Genomic DNA, 20,613 nt, shown 5'->3' on the forward strand with positions numbered 1-20,613 from the left:
CTGAATATCTGTGAAATTGACTGAAGTAAGCACTTTACACTGCAGCAGGAATCACTAATGACCAAAGTTGCACTCTGCGATGCGCTAAAATGCAGCTTGATAGCCCGAGGGTCTGAATGCCACACATTAAAATAGATGGTAACTATGCACAGTGGATAATACTTCATATTTTCTTTTCCCCATCTTGCTACACAATTGAAAAGCAGTGGCCTCAAGGGACAGTGAAATCACACGATATGTAAGTTAATATCAGTTTTGTGATGAGGCATTCACTCTAATTATTTGTTGGATATTGGCAGGATACAACAAGCATGTGTTGCAAAAAGTTTTTAATATTTAAATTTAGAAAAAACACACTTTTCACACCCTGGAAACAATAAAATGCCACATTTTTCAAAAATATTTTGACCCATACCTGATGTACATGTGATGATTGCGTGTCTTTTACAGTTATCCATTTTTAAAACCTAAGAAGACTGTCCTTTTACCTTTACCTTTCCTTATCATGGATTGCTAGTTAATTTATAGTTTTCAAAGGAAAAGGACCATGATCTATAGTAGGGCCCAAAAGTCTGAGATCAATTTCCCATTGAAGTGAATGGGATAGTGGTCTCAGACTTTTAGACCCTACTATATGTGCATGTGTGTGTGTCTGTGTGAAACCATGAAATGTGCATACCATAAAGCAAGGACCCGCTTATTGTGTGATTTAGAAGGCGCTACAGATGTAAAGTGACCTGAATGCTGGTGATGTCAGCCCCTCCATTCATGAAACACATGAATAATTGAGGAAGCAGCAGGCTCAGTGCACCAGCACCAAGTAGAGGGGGAATGCAAAGTGAAAGCCATCTCTTTCCTCATTTGCTCTGTCTCTTACTCGCGCGCTCTCTCTCTCTCTCGCTCTCTCTCTCAGCTTGCACATTCTCTCCCAATCTCCATCTATTGTCAGCCCGCTGCCGGGAAATTCTGAGAACAAGGTGCAGAAATCGCAAGAGAGGACCCTTGCTTGGATACTCGCGGATGCGGTAATCAGGCAGATGATCCAACGGCTGGAAGAGCAGAGGATGAAAAAAAGGGGGAATGGAGAAGTGCAGGTTGCTAGAGAGAACGGGCGCTTATCAGCTTCAATTAGACAAAGAAGAAGAGAGTGAATGATAGAGAGAAACACACAGCTTGATCTCCAGCTTCAGTGGTTTCTACCCGTCTGTCGGGAAAACAGGTTCTTTTTAACTCCCCCTGCCGCGTCCGCTTCCTCCTCCTTTTCCTCCCATCCTCCTGGCATGCTCCGGAACTCGTCCACCCTCCTCCTCCTCCTCCTCCCCTTTATCCCTCATCCCTCTCTCTTCTCTCCTCTCACCCTCCTCTTCCACCTCCTCCTCTCCTTCCTCTTATGCCTCATCCACGGCTCCCGCTGCGTGAATGAAGCCATTTGAAAGGGGCTGATCGCTGCGGAGCGGCTCTCTACATGGCTACGACCAGGTTAGTGCTGGTAGGAACTGCCTGCCTACCTGCCTGCGTTCAGGCAGAATTACACGGCACCTGCATAATGATAAGTTTCCCTGCTTGGCAAGATCAACATGTACTATTTAGAATGAGAGTTGAGAGCTGCTCCTCAGACCACCATTGCCTCTTCTTTGGCAGGTGGTGTTAAGGGTGATGTAAGCTGGTTATTAGGAGATCAGAGCTAGCCAGGGAAGATCAGTAGCCCTAAGCCTGCTAAAGAAAATCTCCCTGCCTGCCTCTTCCATCTTTTCTCTCTCTCCATTTATCTGTCCAGCTACCTTTCTTCTTTTACACCGAGAGAGAAAGGAAAGTGCAGTTGCGTTGTCCGTGGGATGATCCGCTGGATGAACAGCTCATTACTGGGGGCTGGCTACGAGGACATGGTGGTGTTTGAGTGTGTGACGGTGGCCAACGAGGGCTGCCGCTGCCTTGAGGGCTGCTACGGCGAGGTGCTGAGGGACTGTGTCTTTCACCAGGGGTATGACAGGCTCTTTGATGAATGTACAAGGGTGTGTGTTTGTGTTATTGCTGGTATGAGTATGAGGAGAGACTGGATGGGTGGGGTAGGATGGGTTTGGTTATATAATATGTACAGTTTATGGGTGCATTTGAATGTAAAGGTGGTTAAGGTGGTAGTATGTTGTAGATTAGATGTGTAATGTTGCTAAGTTTATCGTTTCAGTTAAAAAAAAGATGTGAGCTGTAATGTATTTCTGCGATACGTGGGCGTATGTCCACGCGCATGATCATGTTTATGTCTGCTTCTGTGTACTGTATGCGCATTCCTGTGCGTGCATGCGCAGTGGTTGCTGGCGAGTGTGGTGCTCCTCATGGCCTTTTCAAACCGAGCGGAGCTGAAGGGCCACTGCCAGATGGGTATTTTCCAGGGTCAGCAAAACTGTGAAAACAAGTGGGGCCCTCAGAAAGGCCCGGAACTCTGGGCTATTGTGAAGCTGAACGTTTGGACAGCTTGAGCCGGTTGGATTTAGAGCTTTAGAGCTTATTTAAAGAAAAGACTGTAACAAAAGTGGCGCAAGCAGCATGCTTGTTTTCCTTTTTATTTTTTCTTTCACTCTATGTGTAAGAACTTGACCTATTTTGAATGACTTTGACATGTGGGGATCCTGTCTGATCAACACCTTGAAGTCAAGTCTACTGTCTGTCTGTGCAGAGCTCTGTAATGCAGATGAGTTCTGTTGCTCGAGCCTGTGGGACCCATCCCTCTCGCATGGTATGCTAATGAATAGGCTGTGCTGTACAAAAAATTTGAGATTTTAGTGTTTTAATAATCAAGTAAGATGTTAACCGTTCTAGATGCAGCATGTGTAGATCAAAATCAGCTGGAATACACTGTCTGTATCCCTATTAATGCTTTTCCTTTTATTGTGTTCTATCAGTTTAACTTTCGAAACATTTGAAGTTACTGCTATATACCACAAAGCATCATAGTTAGTATGTTTTAATATAATATAATATAATATAATATAATATAATATAATATAATATAATATAATATAATATAATATAATAACCTTTTCTCCTACAGTACAGAGCAGTAATGTGCCATTTATGAGTTAAATTTGAATAATGTTTGTATCAAGATGATTAGAAATCAATCATTATATGTGTAAAAACTGAGTCTGGACTGCGATGCTCTCTCTGTCTGTCACATTGTCTCCCTGCTGTATTTCCCGCTCAGACAGCATCTCTAACATCAGAGCTGGTGGAGTATATTTAGTCACACGCTCTGAATATTTAAACCACTCTCTCTGTTCACTGTTGCTATAGCGATATTCATTCTGAGCTGAGCTTTGTTTGAGCTCTGTAGTTGTGTGGGTGGCGCTCTGAGTGATATGGTTTTTTAATTGTTATTAAATTGTTTGTCAGCTCTCTCTGTATCATTGAAGGTAAATATGGACTACAGTTTTGGTGATCAGTTCATCAACACAACTCCATAGATAGTTACTCATCTGAGTGTACTGAGCACCAATTTTTAAGCACACTCTCTCATCACTGACTCAAGCTGCATGTGAATGCTATTTTTTTTTTTCTTTTTTTTCGTCATTATTACAACTCAAGGCATGGTATCTCCCTGGCATTATCAATGGCTTGTGCATTACTGTATGTGTACTGTTGTGAAAGCCAGGTAGCAACAGCTGTGTCTATTATTCTACAGCACGATGAGCTCATTGTGTTTCCATTTAATTCTCCAAATGGTACAGTCCAGGGATAATGCACCAACAGGTACTCTTGTATTATGTCAAACTCTCAGTGTTTTGTTTCCTGAAGCATTAACTAACAAAAGCATCTATGATAGATGCTTTTGTTTTGCTCCTCTGCAGGCTAGTCTCAGCTGCATGTTCGCTCTATCCACACCACCATGCCGGTTCAAAGAGCAAACTTTTGTGAGAATGACTGATCGGGCTTAGTCATTCATATGCTGATGATGGATCCGCGCCCCCATTCTTCTCTGTCGTGTATCTGGAAAGGCGAGGTGATCCGTGAATTCCTCTTCTGCTAAAAACAACAAGTGCGGGGTTCCTGTACCAGGGAGATCCTGTCAGTTTCTACATGGAGGGAAACCATGAGAGATGATGCTCTCATTAATGTTTTGGTTTATGTAACTCTGCTTTTTGAGGCTCTTGTTACCCAACCACAACTCTTAATCATAGAAGTTATTGCTCTTCAGGCAGCCTTTAAAGAAATTAAATGAATATCTTACACTATAATTATCCAGAATTATTATCCATCTAATATTCTTGTTTAGTTCAATCTTTTTGCCAAAGAGGGGAATACATCCGGTCTGCATACATATTAGCATAATGAAAATATAGTACTTGTAGTTGTGTAATTGATGACCTCAGGAAGTCTGGATTTAATCTCACACTAAATATCAGCCCCACCCAGTCTTGCACCACACTGTGTGAACCAGTGTGAATGTGTGTGCTTCTGAGCATATAATGAAAGATGACTGAGAATATCAGCAACCAAACTACTACAGACTTGGAAAACCATGTGTCCCACGGAGCAGCACAGCAAAGCTGACTGAAGATTCGTCTGCGTAAGGGAGGGAAGTTTGTTTATGTTTGTGTGGCAAGTTTGCAGGAGAATATGCAGTGGTGTGGATGCATTTACTCGGGAGCTGGGAACAGAGAGGTTTGTGCTGAATGTTTCCATCTATGATGTTGTTATGAGGGATCAATGAAAGAAACATAGTGATTGATAATGTATTGTGGGTCAAATATTCTTGATTAGGTGGCTGGTGGAGAACTTGGGCATTCACCATGAGATGCAGTGGTCCAATGTTCAAATACAAGCTCAACTGGAACTGCACATTTACCATAGTTGGAGACACTCTATACTCTGCTGCTGAGAAATGTTGATCCTCTTGTCATGTTGCACCTGTCCTGGTTAACAATGCCACTTGTCAACAACATGCAGAAAGTTACTGATGATTATCTTTGTGCCTAATCACCACATCATGTGTAGTCACCTCTCAAAGTCAAATTGCACATGTTGCAATTACACAGGCCAAAACAGCAATTTTTAAAGTAGTTTTTGACCAGTATAGTTGGGAAACATAGCCTGGGCTGCGTTATCAGTAGGTGTGAAATATTTTGCTTCACTCACAACCATCTTTGTGTTCCCTTTTAAAAATGATGTTCCTGTACATTTGTGCCAAACAATCTCTTCCTGTGGCTGTATTTTTTAAGAGTACACTGATAATTTTAGATGGACAAGAACTGCCACAGAATGGCCACAAGCAAATGTACAGCATGTTTAAGAAGCATCTCACCGCAGATGATGGTGAAATTATCCTGGGAGGAGACACATTTTATCACTGTGTTGCTCTGACCAAGGAGAACTGTGGCCCAGTGTTAGAAATGATTCAGTGATATTAGACAAACAGAACCGGAGGGCATCCTTCTCTTGCTGCATACTGATGACTATTGAATGTCATAGTGTAAAAACAACTAAAACAGCACAGGTCTCACCTTGTGATTTTGACCTGATTATGGGGCGTAATTTCCACTGGCCACCTACAATGGCTGCGAAAAACTCAAAAGGCCCTCTCTTCAGCCAGTATTTGGTTTGTCCGTTCTGGGCTACCATAGAAACATGGTGGTGCAACATGGTGGGCTCTGTGGAAGAGAACCCTCTCCTTATGTAGATATAAAGGGCTCATTCTAAAGAAACAAAAACACAACAATTCTTATTTTCAGGTGATTATACACTAAGTAAAAAATACTTATGAATATTATATTCCATTTCTGCCAATACGTCCCCCTAAACCTTACACACTGGTCCTTTACGGTGGTTGTAAAACTGCATGATTGTTCTATTAACCTATGTAACTTGAAAACAAGTCCACCTTAAACCACAGCAAGTATCTGTCAACAATGTATGAAAAGCAGAGTCTCTCTCGCTGCTAGCTTACTTTAATGTTAGACTCACACACCACGGGCTCAACAGGATAACTCGACTCTGCTTTCATATCAGAGATCAGATAAGACGGAGGTGCCTGTGGAAGACAGGGACAGCTAGGTGGGGAGAAGCAGCACTGAGTTGCAGGTAGATTATATGTGCTGTATAAAGGGATTAGATCATATATTCAAAACTTAGCTGTCACATAGGCTATTGTCCATGATTTGTTGAATAACTCAATCAGTCAATTTGAAAGTGATCAGTAACATCATCATCATTGATTTAATAGATATGTTCCCACTGGTCAAAACTGCAGGAAATGGAATTCAAAATTCAAATCAAGGACCCCCAGACCCACTTCTCAAACCAAAGTTACGTGGACAACTAGTCTCTCACATTACAGTATATCCACCCTACTGCCCTCTTAAGCTGTGTAAAATCAGCAGCTAAATATTACAATCTAAAGACAGTGAACATGTGTAGCCTGTTTTAGTTGATGTTCCTCTTATTGTGTGGATGTCTGGCCTGCAGGGGCTTCCCACAGTACTTTATAATGGAGACAGGCCACCTCGCCTAAAATAAAAACCACCTCTGCTCACATCATAAAAGATTAATATACTTATGTCATAAAACATTAAACTTCAGGAGAAAAGCACAGGTGTTATTTCACACCACAAATATATTTAATGAGTGTGGCAATCGTAAAAGCCGTCATCTGTTAGCTAATGTGATCACAAGACAAGATGCATCAAGATCTGGGTGGCTCATCCGATTGCTAAATCATGTCGTGGGTGGAAACACTTGCCTGGTTCATTTGTCAGCCCCAAACCAAGCACACGAAAGGGTTTACGCCAACATGTGCAAAAGGGGAAAGTGATATGTTCTCTGGGAAGACAATGTCGGTCAGTCGATCTTCTGACTTTCTCCTGAAGTGTTATATAAATCTGGAATGAAATGATTCAACAGTTATTGGATGGATTGCCATGTAATCTGGTACATAAATTCATGTCCCCCTCAGGATGAATTGAAATTTTTGTGATCTCTTGTCATCTCATGTATCATCAGGTCAAATCATAATTGCTTTCATTTATGAGCAAATGACATGCTAATGACATGCTCATCAGCCTCAGTTGTCCTTTGTGTTTAGTGCCAATTAGCAAACACTAACATGCTATAGTAGTGAACATGGTATATGTCTGCTTAAAATGTTAGATTTGTCATTATGAGCAGGTCCAACATTAGCATTTATCTCAAAGCACCGTTGTGCATACGTACAGCCTGACAACGCCGATAGCATGGCTGTAGTCTCATACGCCTTCCACACCAACTAGCACGTGTGTGTAACCCAGACAGTCTCCTGGCTCAGACAGAGATTATTATGCAGGCTGAATATCAATGTATTCTGCTTCCTGCTATCTTAGTGTGCATTTGTTTGTACCCAGATATACCCTGACATACACCAGCTGATAAGCCACTTTTTTTTTATAGAATAGATTTTTTTTTTTAAGCGTAAAATGAAGGCTGAATAGAAACCTGGTTGATTACAAATTTCAACTGCAGCTCAGCACTAAGGAGGCCTGTGGCATTCACCTGCCATTGACCTGTGGCAGTTGTAGATATGCACTTCAAATAATAGATTTTCACCGATGAACGGATTTCAAAGAGGAATTTCCTGCAAATTCATTCCTAATCAGGTCAGAAGGGACTAATCAGTAGTTAGCACAGAGTACACAATGTACAGTACCATCAAAATGATCATCCACTGAACAGCAGACCATTTGGTAATCATATAAATTGATGTCAGAAGTACCATCATACACCAGGCCTGCATGATCTATCCTCTTGCATTAAACAGATGTGAAGGCTTTGTGATGTCCTTGCATTTTAAAAATCAACCAGTACTACTAGTACAGCTAACCCTGACAGTCGGACAGAAGCTGTCAACGCTACTCTCTATGATTCAATGCTCTAAGCTGCTCTGAAGTTCTGAACGTAACAGTAGATCAGTAATTCATGGCCACTAACAGCGGACATTGGCTAGCAGTGACGTAACGGCTTGCATAATGCCATGCTTCAAGTAACCGGGCCTCGCGAGCTCACTGCTACACAGATCACTTACAGAGCCTTTTGTTAGCTTCTGTCATTGCTGAGCCACTGATGTGTGTGTACGTGCCTGTGTGTGTGTGTGTGTGTGTGTGTTTATAAAAGAGGGTGTCTAGTGCTGGATCACAGAGGTTACCTGATAGGAACTTTGTATACAATGCAAGGACAGTGACTACCCGTCTTAAGACAACAGCCCGTCCACTTGGCTGGAGAGCTATTAACTGTAGTATTAAAGCAAATCCCCATGTTAAAGTCAACATATATCTCAATTTGAGATAACAGAATCATCTACTTTGATAGCCAGGACGATGCTTTCCACATGACATTGCATCTCTGATCATTTAATCCTCGTTATGTCTTGCACAGTGCTTTTTGCGACACCCGTGATGGAAACCGGTTCAGTTTATCAGGAAAAAGAGGCTGAAATATTGTACAGCCTCATATTTCACAGGTTTTTAAAGAAACAGCTCAATAAATGTCAGAGTCGAGACAGGCAAGTTGGATGTTTTTCCAGATGCAGTACATTTCTTAATCTAATTGGTGATGGGCTAAAATACAAACATATTGATTTCCTTGTTGCTTTCAAAGTGCAGCATTAGAGAGTAAATCCTCAGGTCATATGTGACGGTGTCTTACTACATTTGTTTCCCTCACTGCTGCTGTTGTGTTGTTGGTTTCCAGTATTAGTGTAGCTGTTATTAGCCAGGTTAGCACATGCTGCTTCAAGCCTGTTAAGCCTCAAGTGATGTAAGTCTGAGGAAAGACTGTATGTGCTGTGCTGCTTCCATCTATAACACACTAACTTCCATGGTGTTTACATTTATGTATCCAAGGGAATATTGGAGTATATGGTGTAATTTATAATGTTAAAACTTGATTAACTCTTTTCTCATCCCTCTTTCTCTTTCTCTCTCTCTTGTCTTTTAGCACTGCCAGTAACTCAAACAAGAGCACACCCGCTTGCTCACCGGTCCTGCGTAAACGCTCGCGCTCTCCCACACCACAGAGCCAGGAGGGTGAGAACATGGTGGAGAAGGGTTCGGACCATTCCTCTGACAAGTCCCCCTCCACGCCCGAGCAGGTTGTCCAGAGAACCTATTCCCTGCAGTCAGCACGAAGCGGGGGAAAGAACTCAAAGGTGAGGCACCGTGAGACCCTCTTTTTTTACCTGTTTACTCGGCTCGTTCGTTCAATACCTGTTCGATAGAGATGTTATATTTAAAACTTATTTAAGATCTATCTCTCAGCATTTTGAGCACTGAAACCACATAAAGCTTCCAGCTCTGTTGAGAATGTTCAACAGTGTCCTCTCCACTGAATAGAGTTGGCACTGTGAAGAGAGGTTCCCAGTAGAGAGCAACCATACAGCACTTTGTGCTTCACAAAGCTGCTCGCTAACATTTCCACAGAGTGACTGTTATGAAAGGCTTCGCTGTTGAACACAAGGTGCCAGTTTTGCAGACATGGATTAAGGTTGGACGAGTCAGGATAAAGCTTAAGACACTTTTTTTGAAGCTATGCATTATCTCTGACCAGTCTCATCATACTTAGTGTATGTGATGACCAGGTAGACATATTGGATACATAAAAAACACAGCACTTCCTTTGACCTGTAGTATACCTCAACGTTACACATATGCTAACATTTGACACTCAAACTCATAACCGTCACATTCACTTTAATGCAAATTCAATATGAGATGTGAAACAGTTATACAACCTATATATATATATATATATGCTTCCTCTTGTGTAAAGTAGAAACAAATCAATAAGACAACAGTGAAATAAGGTCAGCAGCTGTGTGCTTTTCTTAGTGATTTTACTGCTGTCATACTTAATGGCATCAGCCCATCATTTTGGATTAGATTTTATATGGCCAGAGTGAAGTTTTCTTAAGTCTATGATGCTCGAGATAATACGGCAACTCTTGCTGTCACATGTGCAGTCAGCTATGTATAAACTGTGACAGAGTCGGGCCATCTTTATTCCGAGTGACGTATCCGTTGTGATTGGTTATTGACTTGTGCGTACTGCTGTGTTACTAGTGAGCTGTAACTATCACTCTCCCCCCCTCAGGAGAGACTGCACCCTCCTCTCCATCCCAGCCTTTCATTTTTACATCTCATATACTCCTTAGCCTCTTTATTTCTCTTTCAAATAACTACAAGGTAATGATAGAAAGGAAAGTTGAGTATTGAAATGCTGTCACCTAAAAGCCCTTTTAGTTAAGTTGATTTTAGCTTAGCTTGACTTAGCTTGCTTTTACTTGAAGATGTCACACACTATCAAATCAAGGGTAGGTAATGAGTCATGTCTCCATTTGTTTGTTTGACCAAATTTAGGTTCTTATTCACTCACTATTGGGATTTTTTATGATGATGAAGCAAACTTGAGACGAGATCTGGACAGATACAGTCAGGTATCAGGCGGTTTTAGTTAAAGTTTTAGTTTGATAAGGTGCAAACAGCATGAAACGTTGCAACATTTTAACTCAAGCTTTACCTAAAACCATGTGGACTTATTCCTATTCCAAAACTAGCAATGTATTTTTTTTTCTACTTCGGCCAAGAAAGTTTTGTTTTTGACCCTTTTAGTTTATTCGCTTGTTAGACGGATATCCCCTACACCTTATCAACAGATTTCCATGAGACACTGCACATAGGTAGATCATGATAGTCGAGGTCTGATATTTCCAACATTTTATAATTTGCATTTTACCGTAATCCCGAGAACATGTTTGCACATTTAAGAAATGAATTCTGCATAAAATTCAAGTGGCAGGAATGATGTGTTTAGGTGTAACAGTAAGTTAGTGAACTTAAAAGAATTGGCTGACATTTGTTATGTGTGTTTTCTGATTACTGGTTAGAGACAGCATTCTTTTACAGTAGTTATATGCATTATAAAAGTGTATGGATTGGCGCAAAAAGTCAGATATGTTTTAGTGTTTAATCCTAACAGTGACTGCAGAGTTGGAGAAGTTGGAGAAGAATTCAATTAAAATCAGACAAAGTGAAAGACAACAAAGTTATCATTCAGTTATTTTTTTTTTCCTTTGGCTCAACCTTTACTTTTAAGGTGTTGTAAGTCTTTATTTAACCTGTATGCTCCTTCTCATTCGCATCTCCCCTCCACAACTAAAGTCAATGATAAATTACATTTTTCACTAGTTGAGATTATTTCACAGAAGGAGCATGTGGCTCTAATGTTTTGTCCCAAAATGTTAGAATGAAGCCATCTCACCCCCTCCTTCATTTACCTACTCACTCTGTCCGCATCTGTCTACTGTTTTTAAATCACTTGTTGTTTCAGTCTTTTTCATTCATTCGTTTCTTTGTCTCCACGACACAGTGTGCACGCCTTCTCTCTATGCTGCTGCTGTTGCTACATGCCATATGATAATGTGTGCCATCTGATAATGACTGTTCAGCTCTTCTGTTGGTACTTTCAGCTGTTTCTTCTTGCAGTTTATTTTGTTTTAGTTTCATTTTTTTTCTATCTGAATTTTTCTTTGTTCTTCTCCTGATTGCATGCTAGTCTCACAAGCGACTTTCCAAAGTAAGCATTACTCTTTTTTCTGTTCTTCAAAATATTTCTGTCCCCCCCTCTTCCCCACCTTCCCTGTGCCCCAACTCTTGTCTTGTGAGCTGCTCTGTGGAAAATGTCCCAACCTTGTTTGTAATGCTTCACCCTGAACCCAGCCTGCCCCTGTGCACACTGCAACCATTGCAAACCACCATCTGCACCCACGATCATAACAGATGGAAAAATCTTACAAACCAACAGCCAACCTCACTCACTACCTTTCCTTTACCTTTACCTTCCCTTTTCTTTCCTTTCCAGTGATATGCAATGTAGCAAATTCCTGATTACGCTTCCAAATATTTATATTGATCTCTAAATATATGATGTAAACGTAGAGAAAGAAGAAGAAAATAATAATGAGCAAATACACATGTAAAAATGAACTTCAGCCTTATTTTAAGACGTCATCTTAGATTCCAAGATGAGAAAAGTTCCTGTCTTCTACTTTGGCCTGTATGCTGTCCCTCTCTTTAGAAACTTTTACATTTCGGTAATGAGAGCTTTATATCTGTCATGCTGCGGAACTGCCCGGCTGCAGAGGGATAAACTCTTAAAAATCCTGCCAGCATCCCAGTCCCGAGCTCCAGGACTTCATCGTTATTTGAGCAGCCACTCTCTCTTTCCACATCAGAGAATCTTTCGCTCTTTTTTCTCGCGCCACGTGCCCAAAATCCCCCCCCCCCCCCTCCCTGTCGTGTAAATGTACTGCAGACTGCTGTCACGTTTTAGTGTATCGCCCATATTGTCGCCTCATCCATCCAAGTTGTTGCTTTGTCAGACTTCATCCCACTTTTTTTTTTTGTCACCGTACACATTAAAATTTTGCTGAGTATGAAGGGTCTCTTATTAAAATGCTCATATGTGTCAAAATGTCATAGACACAGGCAGAAATTGGAAACAGTAAACGGCCTCATGATGCACAATCCGTTTCACATACATACACGCACATATCCCTATTGATTACATCACCCCTTATTTCTGTGCCAAGCCCCCTATCACCCCACCCCCCACCCTATTGCAATCCCCCCACGTGAGCCTCTGTGGTCAGCGATGGCCACATGACCCGCGAAATGGTGTGAGGTCGTCCCAGCAACGTGAGTTTGATCACCCTAACCCTAATGCAATCCAAATAAAAGAGTGCATTCAGCAAAAGGGGGGCATGCTGCCTCTCCGCAGAAAAGGGCCATATGACGGCGGCAGTGACGAGGATGCACCGATAATCAATGTGGCTTACATGCAAGCAAAGTGGAGAGTCCAATTTAGAGGCACAGTAACATCTTTTTACGTCAGACCTCTGGAACTGTTGCATTGTAACAGCAGTAATGTAAGTTAGAGTACAAGATCATCGGACCCTTTCTCTCATTTTCTCTTTCTTTCTGTGTTCATGTTGCTCACTGCTTTGGTTAACATTTTGTTTTCTCTTTAATTTTTCTTTCAGTATGACAGACTAAACCTGATTAAAGTAAGCATTTCTTCTTGTTTTCATTTGACCCATTGACAACCCCCTCACCCCTGCTGGCCCCCATTAAACCCCCGGCCCTCCACTTCCTCTGTAGATGTGCGAGTGTAGGCTCCCCTTTGATATACTCAGTCCCTCGTGTCCTTTCCGATGCTTTCCATTCCCTGAATGATTGTGAAAGGACTTTAAAAAAAAGGGTCTTTACATCAAGAGCTCTGCATTATGTGAAGTCTGTTGTAATGTGACATTCACAGCTTATTTCTTTTCGAATCTGACAAATTGACAGCACTGTGGCATTTGTTTGTAGTGACAGCCATCACTCTCACATTTTACTGTCTTAACAGTTCTGTTGTAAAAGCCATGAACATATTTGAAAGCCCTCTTGCAGCTGTGAGATTTTTTTTTGTTTCCTCCAATTTCCCACCTAAAATTAACTTTGTAATTTCATTGTCAAATATAAAAAACAAAGATACTACTGGAAACATGGGCAGTTTCAGGCTGTGTATATGCAGTGCTAATCCATAGCGCCATATATGGTGAAATTTGAACTAAATAATAAGGTTTATAGTTCAATAAACAGACAGGATTCTCTATGTAACAGCTGGATAGTCTCTTTCTTTCTGTCTCAGTGTTTCTGTCTGTTAAACAGACCACACACATACAATCACAATAAAAAGTCTCTCTGCATGTAAACGAAGCCGTCATAAATTTCACAGGCTCGCTAGCATGCAGTCACACAAAGTCAAACACAGTGGCACACGTACACATGCCACCTTATCCGGACAGTAGCCTCAAAGTAATTCCTATCTCGTGTCTCTGTCACCTTCAGATCAGATTAGCCCACATTAGCCCAGCTATCGTCACAGCCGGGCCTCAGGCCTGCTATACTGTATGTGCTGCAGCTCACTGCTCACTAACACCACACACACAGTAGATAACCACCAAACACTGACACACAGGGAAAACTCGGATGCACAAAAGAAAAATGAAAGTGTTTCAGGTTTTTGAAAAAGAAACGTACGTTTAGCAGTGCTATGTTTAGGTTGTGATGCAAGTGATGTGGCCATTTGTTAGGCTGCTTGTCAAGTAAGTGTTAAAACATATTCCAAAAAACTTTCTTACTCCACCTTCACTTCAGTTTTGATAATCACTGTTCCTATAATAGGCTGTTAGTAAGTTTGCAACAAATACAGTAATGTGTAACCATGGTCTTGCTCGGGAAGCTTTTAATCTAATTAGATGTAACTAAAAGGTTTCAAACATTAGAAACAAAATTTTGTCTCTGGTTGATTTTTGTTACTACATTGAGTGTTGCCTCAATATAAAATATGCTCCTTTTATTCATTGTACTACTGTAATCAGACACTGGATATCACTTCTTACCCCATCTATTCCCACTCTTCTCCACCTGAATACCCTACCCCTTGTTTCACCCTCTGAATGATCACCTGCATGTTTCCCCCTCTGGGACTTTTGCTCCTACACTGTTAGAGGCAAAACTGTGTTACATGTGGCTGGAAAATGTTTATTAAGATGCTGTATATCTCTGCTGCCCTCTGCTGTTATAAAACTGCAACAGAATCTATGTGTTGTTTATGAAGAGCACACAGATTCATAAATGATTGTAAGTCGCCAGCGAATGGAGCGTTTGAATCACGAATACACATCAAGAGCAAGAAATACACATCTTAAGTCACATAATGGAGAATAAGGAATAAAATCCTTTTTTTCATTCACAGTTTAGCTTTTCTTTGGAAATATTTCACTTGTTATTAAGTGTTGAAATCAATTTTTTAGAATAGGTAATATGGTAGTTGTACATTATTAATTAATAGAAAATTCTCAAAATTGTTTCACAGAACTTGTTTGATGGAAGAAAAGCCTTTCAGATACTTTATGCAAGACCAAATGATTTGACATTTTGCATTTCATGAACATGAAATATATAGCAACACAATTTTTCACAGAATATGCTTAATGTGCTGATACAGTATGTGGCAGGTTTGGGGTGAAATTACTTTCAGTTCTCTTCAGAAATAGAAAAGAAAAAAGTTTCTTTTTTAAAATAATTAATAAATGATTTATTTAAAGGTCTATGTGTCATTCTGTGATCATCAGTATCATTTGAATGTAGAAGTTAGTGAACTGAAAGAGAATTTCGCCCTGATGTCCAGCATATACTTCAACACTGTGAGGTTCATAGTCAACTGAACATTCAAGACAATTTAAATGTCTCTGGCTTTTAAATAGAATTGATAGCTTCCTGTAATTCCTGGCAGGAAGGAGTGCGAGGTACAGTTTGACCTTCACGCTTGCTGTAACTTGTTATGATCAGGTGGATCATGTTTCACGCCCTCTGTACGTCTGTATGCGCCCACAAGCCTGCTGCAGTGTGTATGACTTATTAGTTAAAAATATCTCTCCCTCTCTCTCTCTCTATCTCTCTCTCTCTCTCTATCTCTCTCTCTGTCTCTCTCTGTCTCTGTCTCTCTCTCCGCAGAAGAGCCAAAGCTGGTACAATGTAAGTCAAGCTTTTTTTTCCTACAATACCAACATGTGTTTGTATATGTGCAGTTCATTTTTTTAAAGATGTGTGCGTGTGTGTGTGTGTGTGTGTGTGTGCTTGTAGCTTATGTTCTGGTGTGTGTGTTCACGTCATGTGGGTGACTCCTGGAAGTCTCTTGGAGTTGCTTTAATGACGAGTGCCGCTTAGGAGATGAAAGGTCATTGTCCTTGACCCTGTTTATTGTAGCACCAGTTCACTTGTGTGGGTTACTGGTCCTCCAGACTGGGATTAGCGTGGTCTTAAAAGAGCAACAGGTGGACTCTTCTGATACAGGGAATCATGGGAATAGTAGGACTAGAGTAGGACTAGCTTGAGAATTTTAAAATTTCTTCTTTGACAGAATAAGAGTATTGCAGTTTTATATTGTACCACAAGGTGGTGTGCTAACTTTATTTCTGACACCGTCATAATTCTTTCAGATGTGGTCAGTTTCTAAATAAACCCACAAAGTGAGCAAGTATGGTGTTGGACTTGACTCCATGCAGCTTTAGTTTCTCCAGAAGTGTCTCTACTGGACTTATTCCCATCTTATGTTGTTTTATTTCTTTTTTTTTATTATTATTATTATTATTCCCTGTGTGTACACTCTTCCCCTCTCTCCCCAGCATGAAAGACAACACATCCTGAGAGTAAGCATGACTTGTATTCTTGTGCAACCCTGGATCTTGCTTTCTCTCTTTCTCTCTCTGGTTGTCAGACTGGTGGGAGGAAAATATCCCTCCTGCCTGCCTGTTTCTCATTCCATTGACTTCACTCAGTGTTGTTCCCACCTAATAGCAAAGCCACACATTTTAAAGTAGACATATCTTAAATTTTTGTATACCTAAAGCTCTGTAGCTTCAAATTATCTGCTAATGGGCCTATTTGCTGCATCAAAACTTCTGCTTACTTCTGCTTACCGTAAGACTGCTCTGGATTTGTATTTTACGAGTCCGTCAGATGTGGTCAAGGGCCTGCCGCGACTCAAACATCTAATTCTGGTACGCAACAGGTGGTAACAAGTGCACTGAGTTTCTCACTGTACTAAACAAATCAACAAACCATCGCAAGGGCCTCTGGACGAGCCTTGAATGCCTTTGAACAACAGGAGAATGGAGCATGGTGCTTTAGGTCATGGCATGTTTTCTTCCAGTCCAACTCTGTTTCCCCCATGTCCTAAAAACATGGACATTGGGACCTTTGGTTTCAGTGTAGGGGTATCACAATCAGAAGACAATACAGAGACCTCCTTGGAGATAGTGATGTGTTCAAATGAGGCTTGGTCCAAAAAGTCCAGATAGCATCTTAAATATTTCTCTAATGCACTCAGCTGTAGTAAGCCACTCACATTTCCTCTACTAATAAGAAAGGAGCATAACAAGTAACAATTTAGGGTTGATGTTGCTCTGACATGTACCCTGTTAATGTCTAAAAGATGTAAATGTCATGTTTGCAGATGACATACAGCTGATTACCAGCACAGTAAACATCAAGTGTACAAGATACCAGGACCATCTGCTCTTGTCTTTAAATACACTGCAAAAAGTGTACTGCATAATGCATTATTTGTTTTGGTCATTTCAGGGGATTTGTTAGCAATATCAAAGATACAAAATAATGCCAGCCTTATTCTTTCAAGCAAAGTAATCTTTCAAGTAGAGTATTACACCTGCTTCTAATACAGCTTGTCCTAAAAACCTTATGAAACTATACGTAATGTGCTCGTGATCGTCACTGGGAATAAGTGCAATGATCAAACAACAATGACAGAAACTTTTCTTGATTTAAGACAAGTCATTTTCTGTTTTCAGTTTATCCTGATAGTTAGATGCTGTTTAGAGTTGGTAGTGTGTGGAATTTACCATCACAACTGATTCACAATGCTGAGTTTAAAAATGTTCCTCTCAGTATACCGGCCGTGTTCCTGACATCTTGTACACTCATCCTACATCATACAATTAATACCGAAGCTCAGTCAATAAGTGAAATATGTCCAATAGGTACTTTGACTTCAGACGGTTCTGTCTGTATGTGTAGGTGTCATACCTATGATGCACCTGCATGTCAAAAAGTGCATGCATGTGCGTACGTGCGCACCTCTACATGGCAATGATGACCTCCCATGGCACTGAAACCACAGTGATTACAAATCCATCCGTCCCAATGTGAGTTCTGAGCCTGTTAGAGGTCCGCACAGTGGCAGCCCTTCCTCAACAGACCATCTGAAAGCCCTTGTTCATTTGATTTGCATCCACACAAGTTTGTCACAAAGCTTCTTCTGCAACCATGCACTCAGTCTCCAGGAAGTTAGCAACAAGAGGGAAAACACTGACAAACAAACAGTGCGTGAATGAGTGAGATTAACACACAGTGAACCCACTGAATTTGTTTAGATCTACATAAATAGATGCAGAGTACATCAGGCCTTTCACATTGCTCCACTGGGATCAATAAATACGCCCAAATACCTAACTTTCCATGAAATGAAGAATAGCCACAGTAAAAAGGATGGAACTATTGTTAACAGGATGAACACACACCTCCCCCCCTAAACCACAGAAACCCCACCCTGCTTTACAGTACCAGTCTCTTCCATCCCCTACTGTTTGTCCAGGGAGTTAATAGTTAACCAAATCCATAAACGCTGTGTATCCACTGTCCCACCTCATCCTTAGTCTCACACTGTCACCTGAACACTGAACTCGTCTGCATCAGTGCAACAATGGCCTCTTTCTTTCCTTGATTTATCGGAGAAAATGAATTGAATGAGCTGGATATAAAGGATCGTTCTGAGAGAATTTCCGAAGGACAATTTGTTCTGGCGGCAAAATGAGCTCTCATTCCACTGAAATTTCAACCGCATGATGTAAAGGCATTCTCAACTGGGTGAAGGCCTTCTTAGAGCTGTATGTTAATGACCTGCACTGTTTTCCAAGAGGCCTGCTACTGAGGATTATTTCCCCGAGTCTACAATCTATTTCTCCTGCTTCACAATTGTCTCCTCCATGTCTGGTTGAAGGTAGGATTGAGAAGCAGCAGCAGAGAGAAGGTGGAAGGCAGAACTGTGGGCCACACATTTGTTTCTTGCAGTGGGAGTCAATGAAATGCGAGTAGTAGTAGGGGTTTTTTAATCACCGCTGCAACCTCCATCAGTATGCCCAGCATCTATCTTGACTCTTGAAAATATTTTTAGTCATGAATCGTGGGAGGACATTGTTTGTTGAGCGTGGCTAAAATAGAAGCTGCGAGCTTTGCATCTTTCTTGCCTGCTGAGAGCAACAGAGGTGGATCAAGTATCAAGTGTGCATGAATGACCTCAATACCAAGGCAAGGAAAGGAGGACATGATGCCTTTAATACCTTCAAATCATCACTGAGCATCCATTTGGTAGCTCAAGTTTGGATTCCAGTCACTACATAAAATGATCAAAGGAAAGAGACAAACAAAGGAGTATTTACAGTATGTTGGTCTGACCATTTTTACCCTGCGACCCTTCATAGAGCCTGTCAAGATTAATGGTGTTGTTTTGCAGGCGGAGGTAACTGGAGGTTATGCTCACATCTGTTCTCTGTAACTCAGTCACTTGCTCAGACAGCAACACGGACTCCTACTTCAACGGACTGAAAACACACATTTTCTCTTTTATTGTAACCATCCCCAGCCCTGTTTCCTTCTTCTTACCCTCTGTCTTCACAGCTATGTCTTTGTTTGTATTAGTCCTCGTCTCTACAAAGTAAACTGGCTTCATTCTTTGCTGGTCGTAAACAGGGTAATTACAAGGCACTCAGACCTGGACAGCACCACACGCACTAAACTCACACACTTACTAAGAGGAGTAAGGGGAGGAGAAAAAAAAGGAAAAAGCTACTGGCATGATAATAAAGGACTTGTTGGCCGGGGTTACTAGAGGGCAACGGCCGTAACTCCTCTCCCTGCGTGTGTGTGTGTGTGTGTGTGTGTGTGTGTGTGTGAAAGAGAGAGAGAGAGCCACAGAACGACAGAGCGAGACGAGGATCATGTGGCTGGAGTGTGCCTCGTCCACTGTTCAACACTGAAAGAGAGCAGCACCCTAAACAGGGGGCGGATACTGCAGCCTCCACACCTCCGGATTCACCAGCTCTAGTCTTCTCTTATTTTTCAAACATACTCACCTAACTGACAAGTCCTCCGACGTCAGTGGAGCCCGCTTAGGGGGGGCCGTTTTGGAAAATTAGCTTCCATCCACGCACCAATATATGGAATATGGAACTGGATGAGGATTGTACAATGTCGGACTGGGAGGCCGTGCTGGAGCTGGATGAGGCGTTGGCAGGGTGGCTTATGCAGGGTCCAGCTAGAGGGGAGTGGGGTTGGGAGTGGGGCTGGGCTGCCTCGGACCTTCAGGACCCTGAGTGGGACACTGAGGAGATCCCTGCTGTAAGTTGTCCTCCACTTGCAAGCTTAAAAACACAAAGAGAAGATGAATGAGCAAAGCGAAGTGATATTTAGAAATGTGTGGATTCGTTTATCTCTTAATAGGACAAAGTGAAGTCACAAGAGCAGGGGCAGCAAAAAGGCTTTGCAGGAAGCTCTGTTTTTACTGTATGCTGATGTACTGTAATCACAGTTCTGTGGTAATTCCCCTCTACTAAAGTAAACAACTGGTTTGGTTATGAGTCATAGCTATTTGAATTCTTCCAGAGCTCATAGGGGCCTGTTGTTTGGAGCGATCATCGGGTTACTGTGCTGACATGACTTGATGTATCAGCAGTGTAGGTGTGTTTGGTTGTTTGTGGTTGTTGATTTTTAAAAAGAAGCATGAGGATGGTGGATTCAGTCAATTCATGTAAATTGCAGGCAGTTGATTAGGCCTTTCAGTGATGTCACTCACATGCTTTTAGAGCTGTCTACTCATCACCGCACTTCCCTCGAAGGCCACAATACAAATACTCCCAAACAGTACTTCAGAATTCAGTAACACTTCCTATGACGCATATGTCTATGATGCATT

The 20,613-nt window shown here is 41.4% G+C and overlaps 1 protein-coding gene across 6 annotated transcripts in view; it reads left to right on the forward strand.

The window, feature by feature from the left end:
• The window catches only part of gramd1bb (GRAM domain containing 1Bb), an 82,899-nt gene that overhangs the window by 50,255 nt on the left and 12,031 nt on the right, over positions 1-20,613 (forward strand). For 5 of the 6 annotated variants that reach the window (XM_042413953.1, XM_042413954.1, XM_042413951.1 and 2 more), the window contains 3 exons: positions 8,959-9,169; positions 15,579-15,599; positions 16,250-16,273. In XM_042413953.1, coding sequence (XP_042269887.1) covers positions 8,959-9,169; positions 15,579-15,599; positions 16,250-16,273 — 256 coding nt within the window. The remainder of the gene's footprint in view (positions 1-8,958; positions 9,170-15,578; positions 15,600-16,249; positions 16,274-20,613) is intronic. The other variant, XM_042413952.1, reaches the window with a different exon arrangement.

This window comes from Thunnus maccoyii, chromosome 6 (genome assembly GCF_910596095.1).
Source record: "Thunnus maccoyii chromosome 6, fThuMac1.1, whole genome shotgun sequence".
In the NCBI taxonomy this organism is placed as follows: Eukaryota; Metazoa; Chordata; class Actinopteri; order Scombriformes; family Scombridae; genus Thunnus; species Thunnus maccoyii.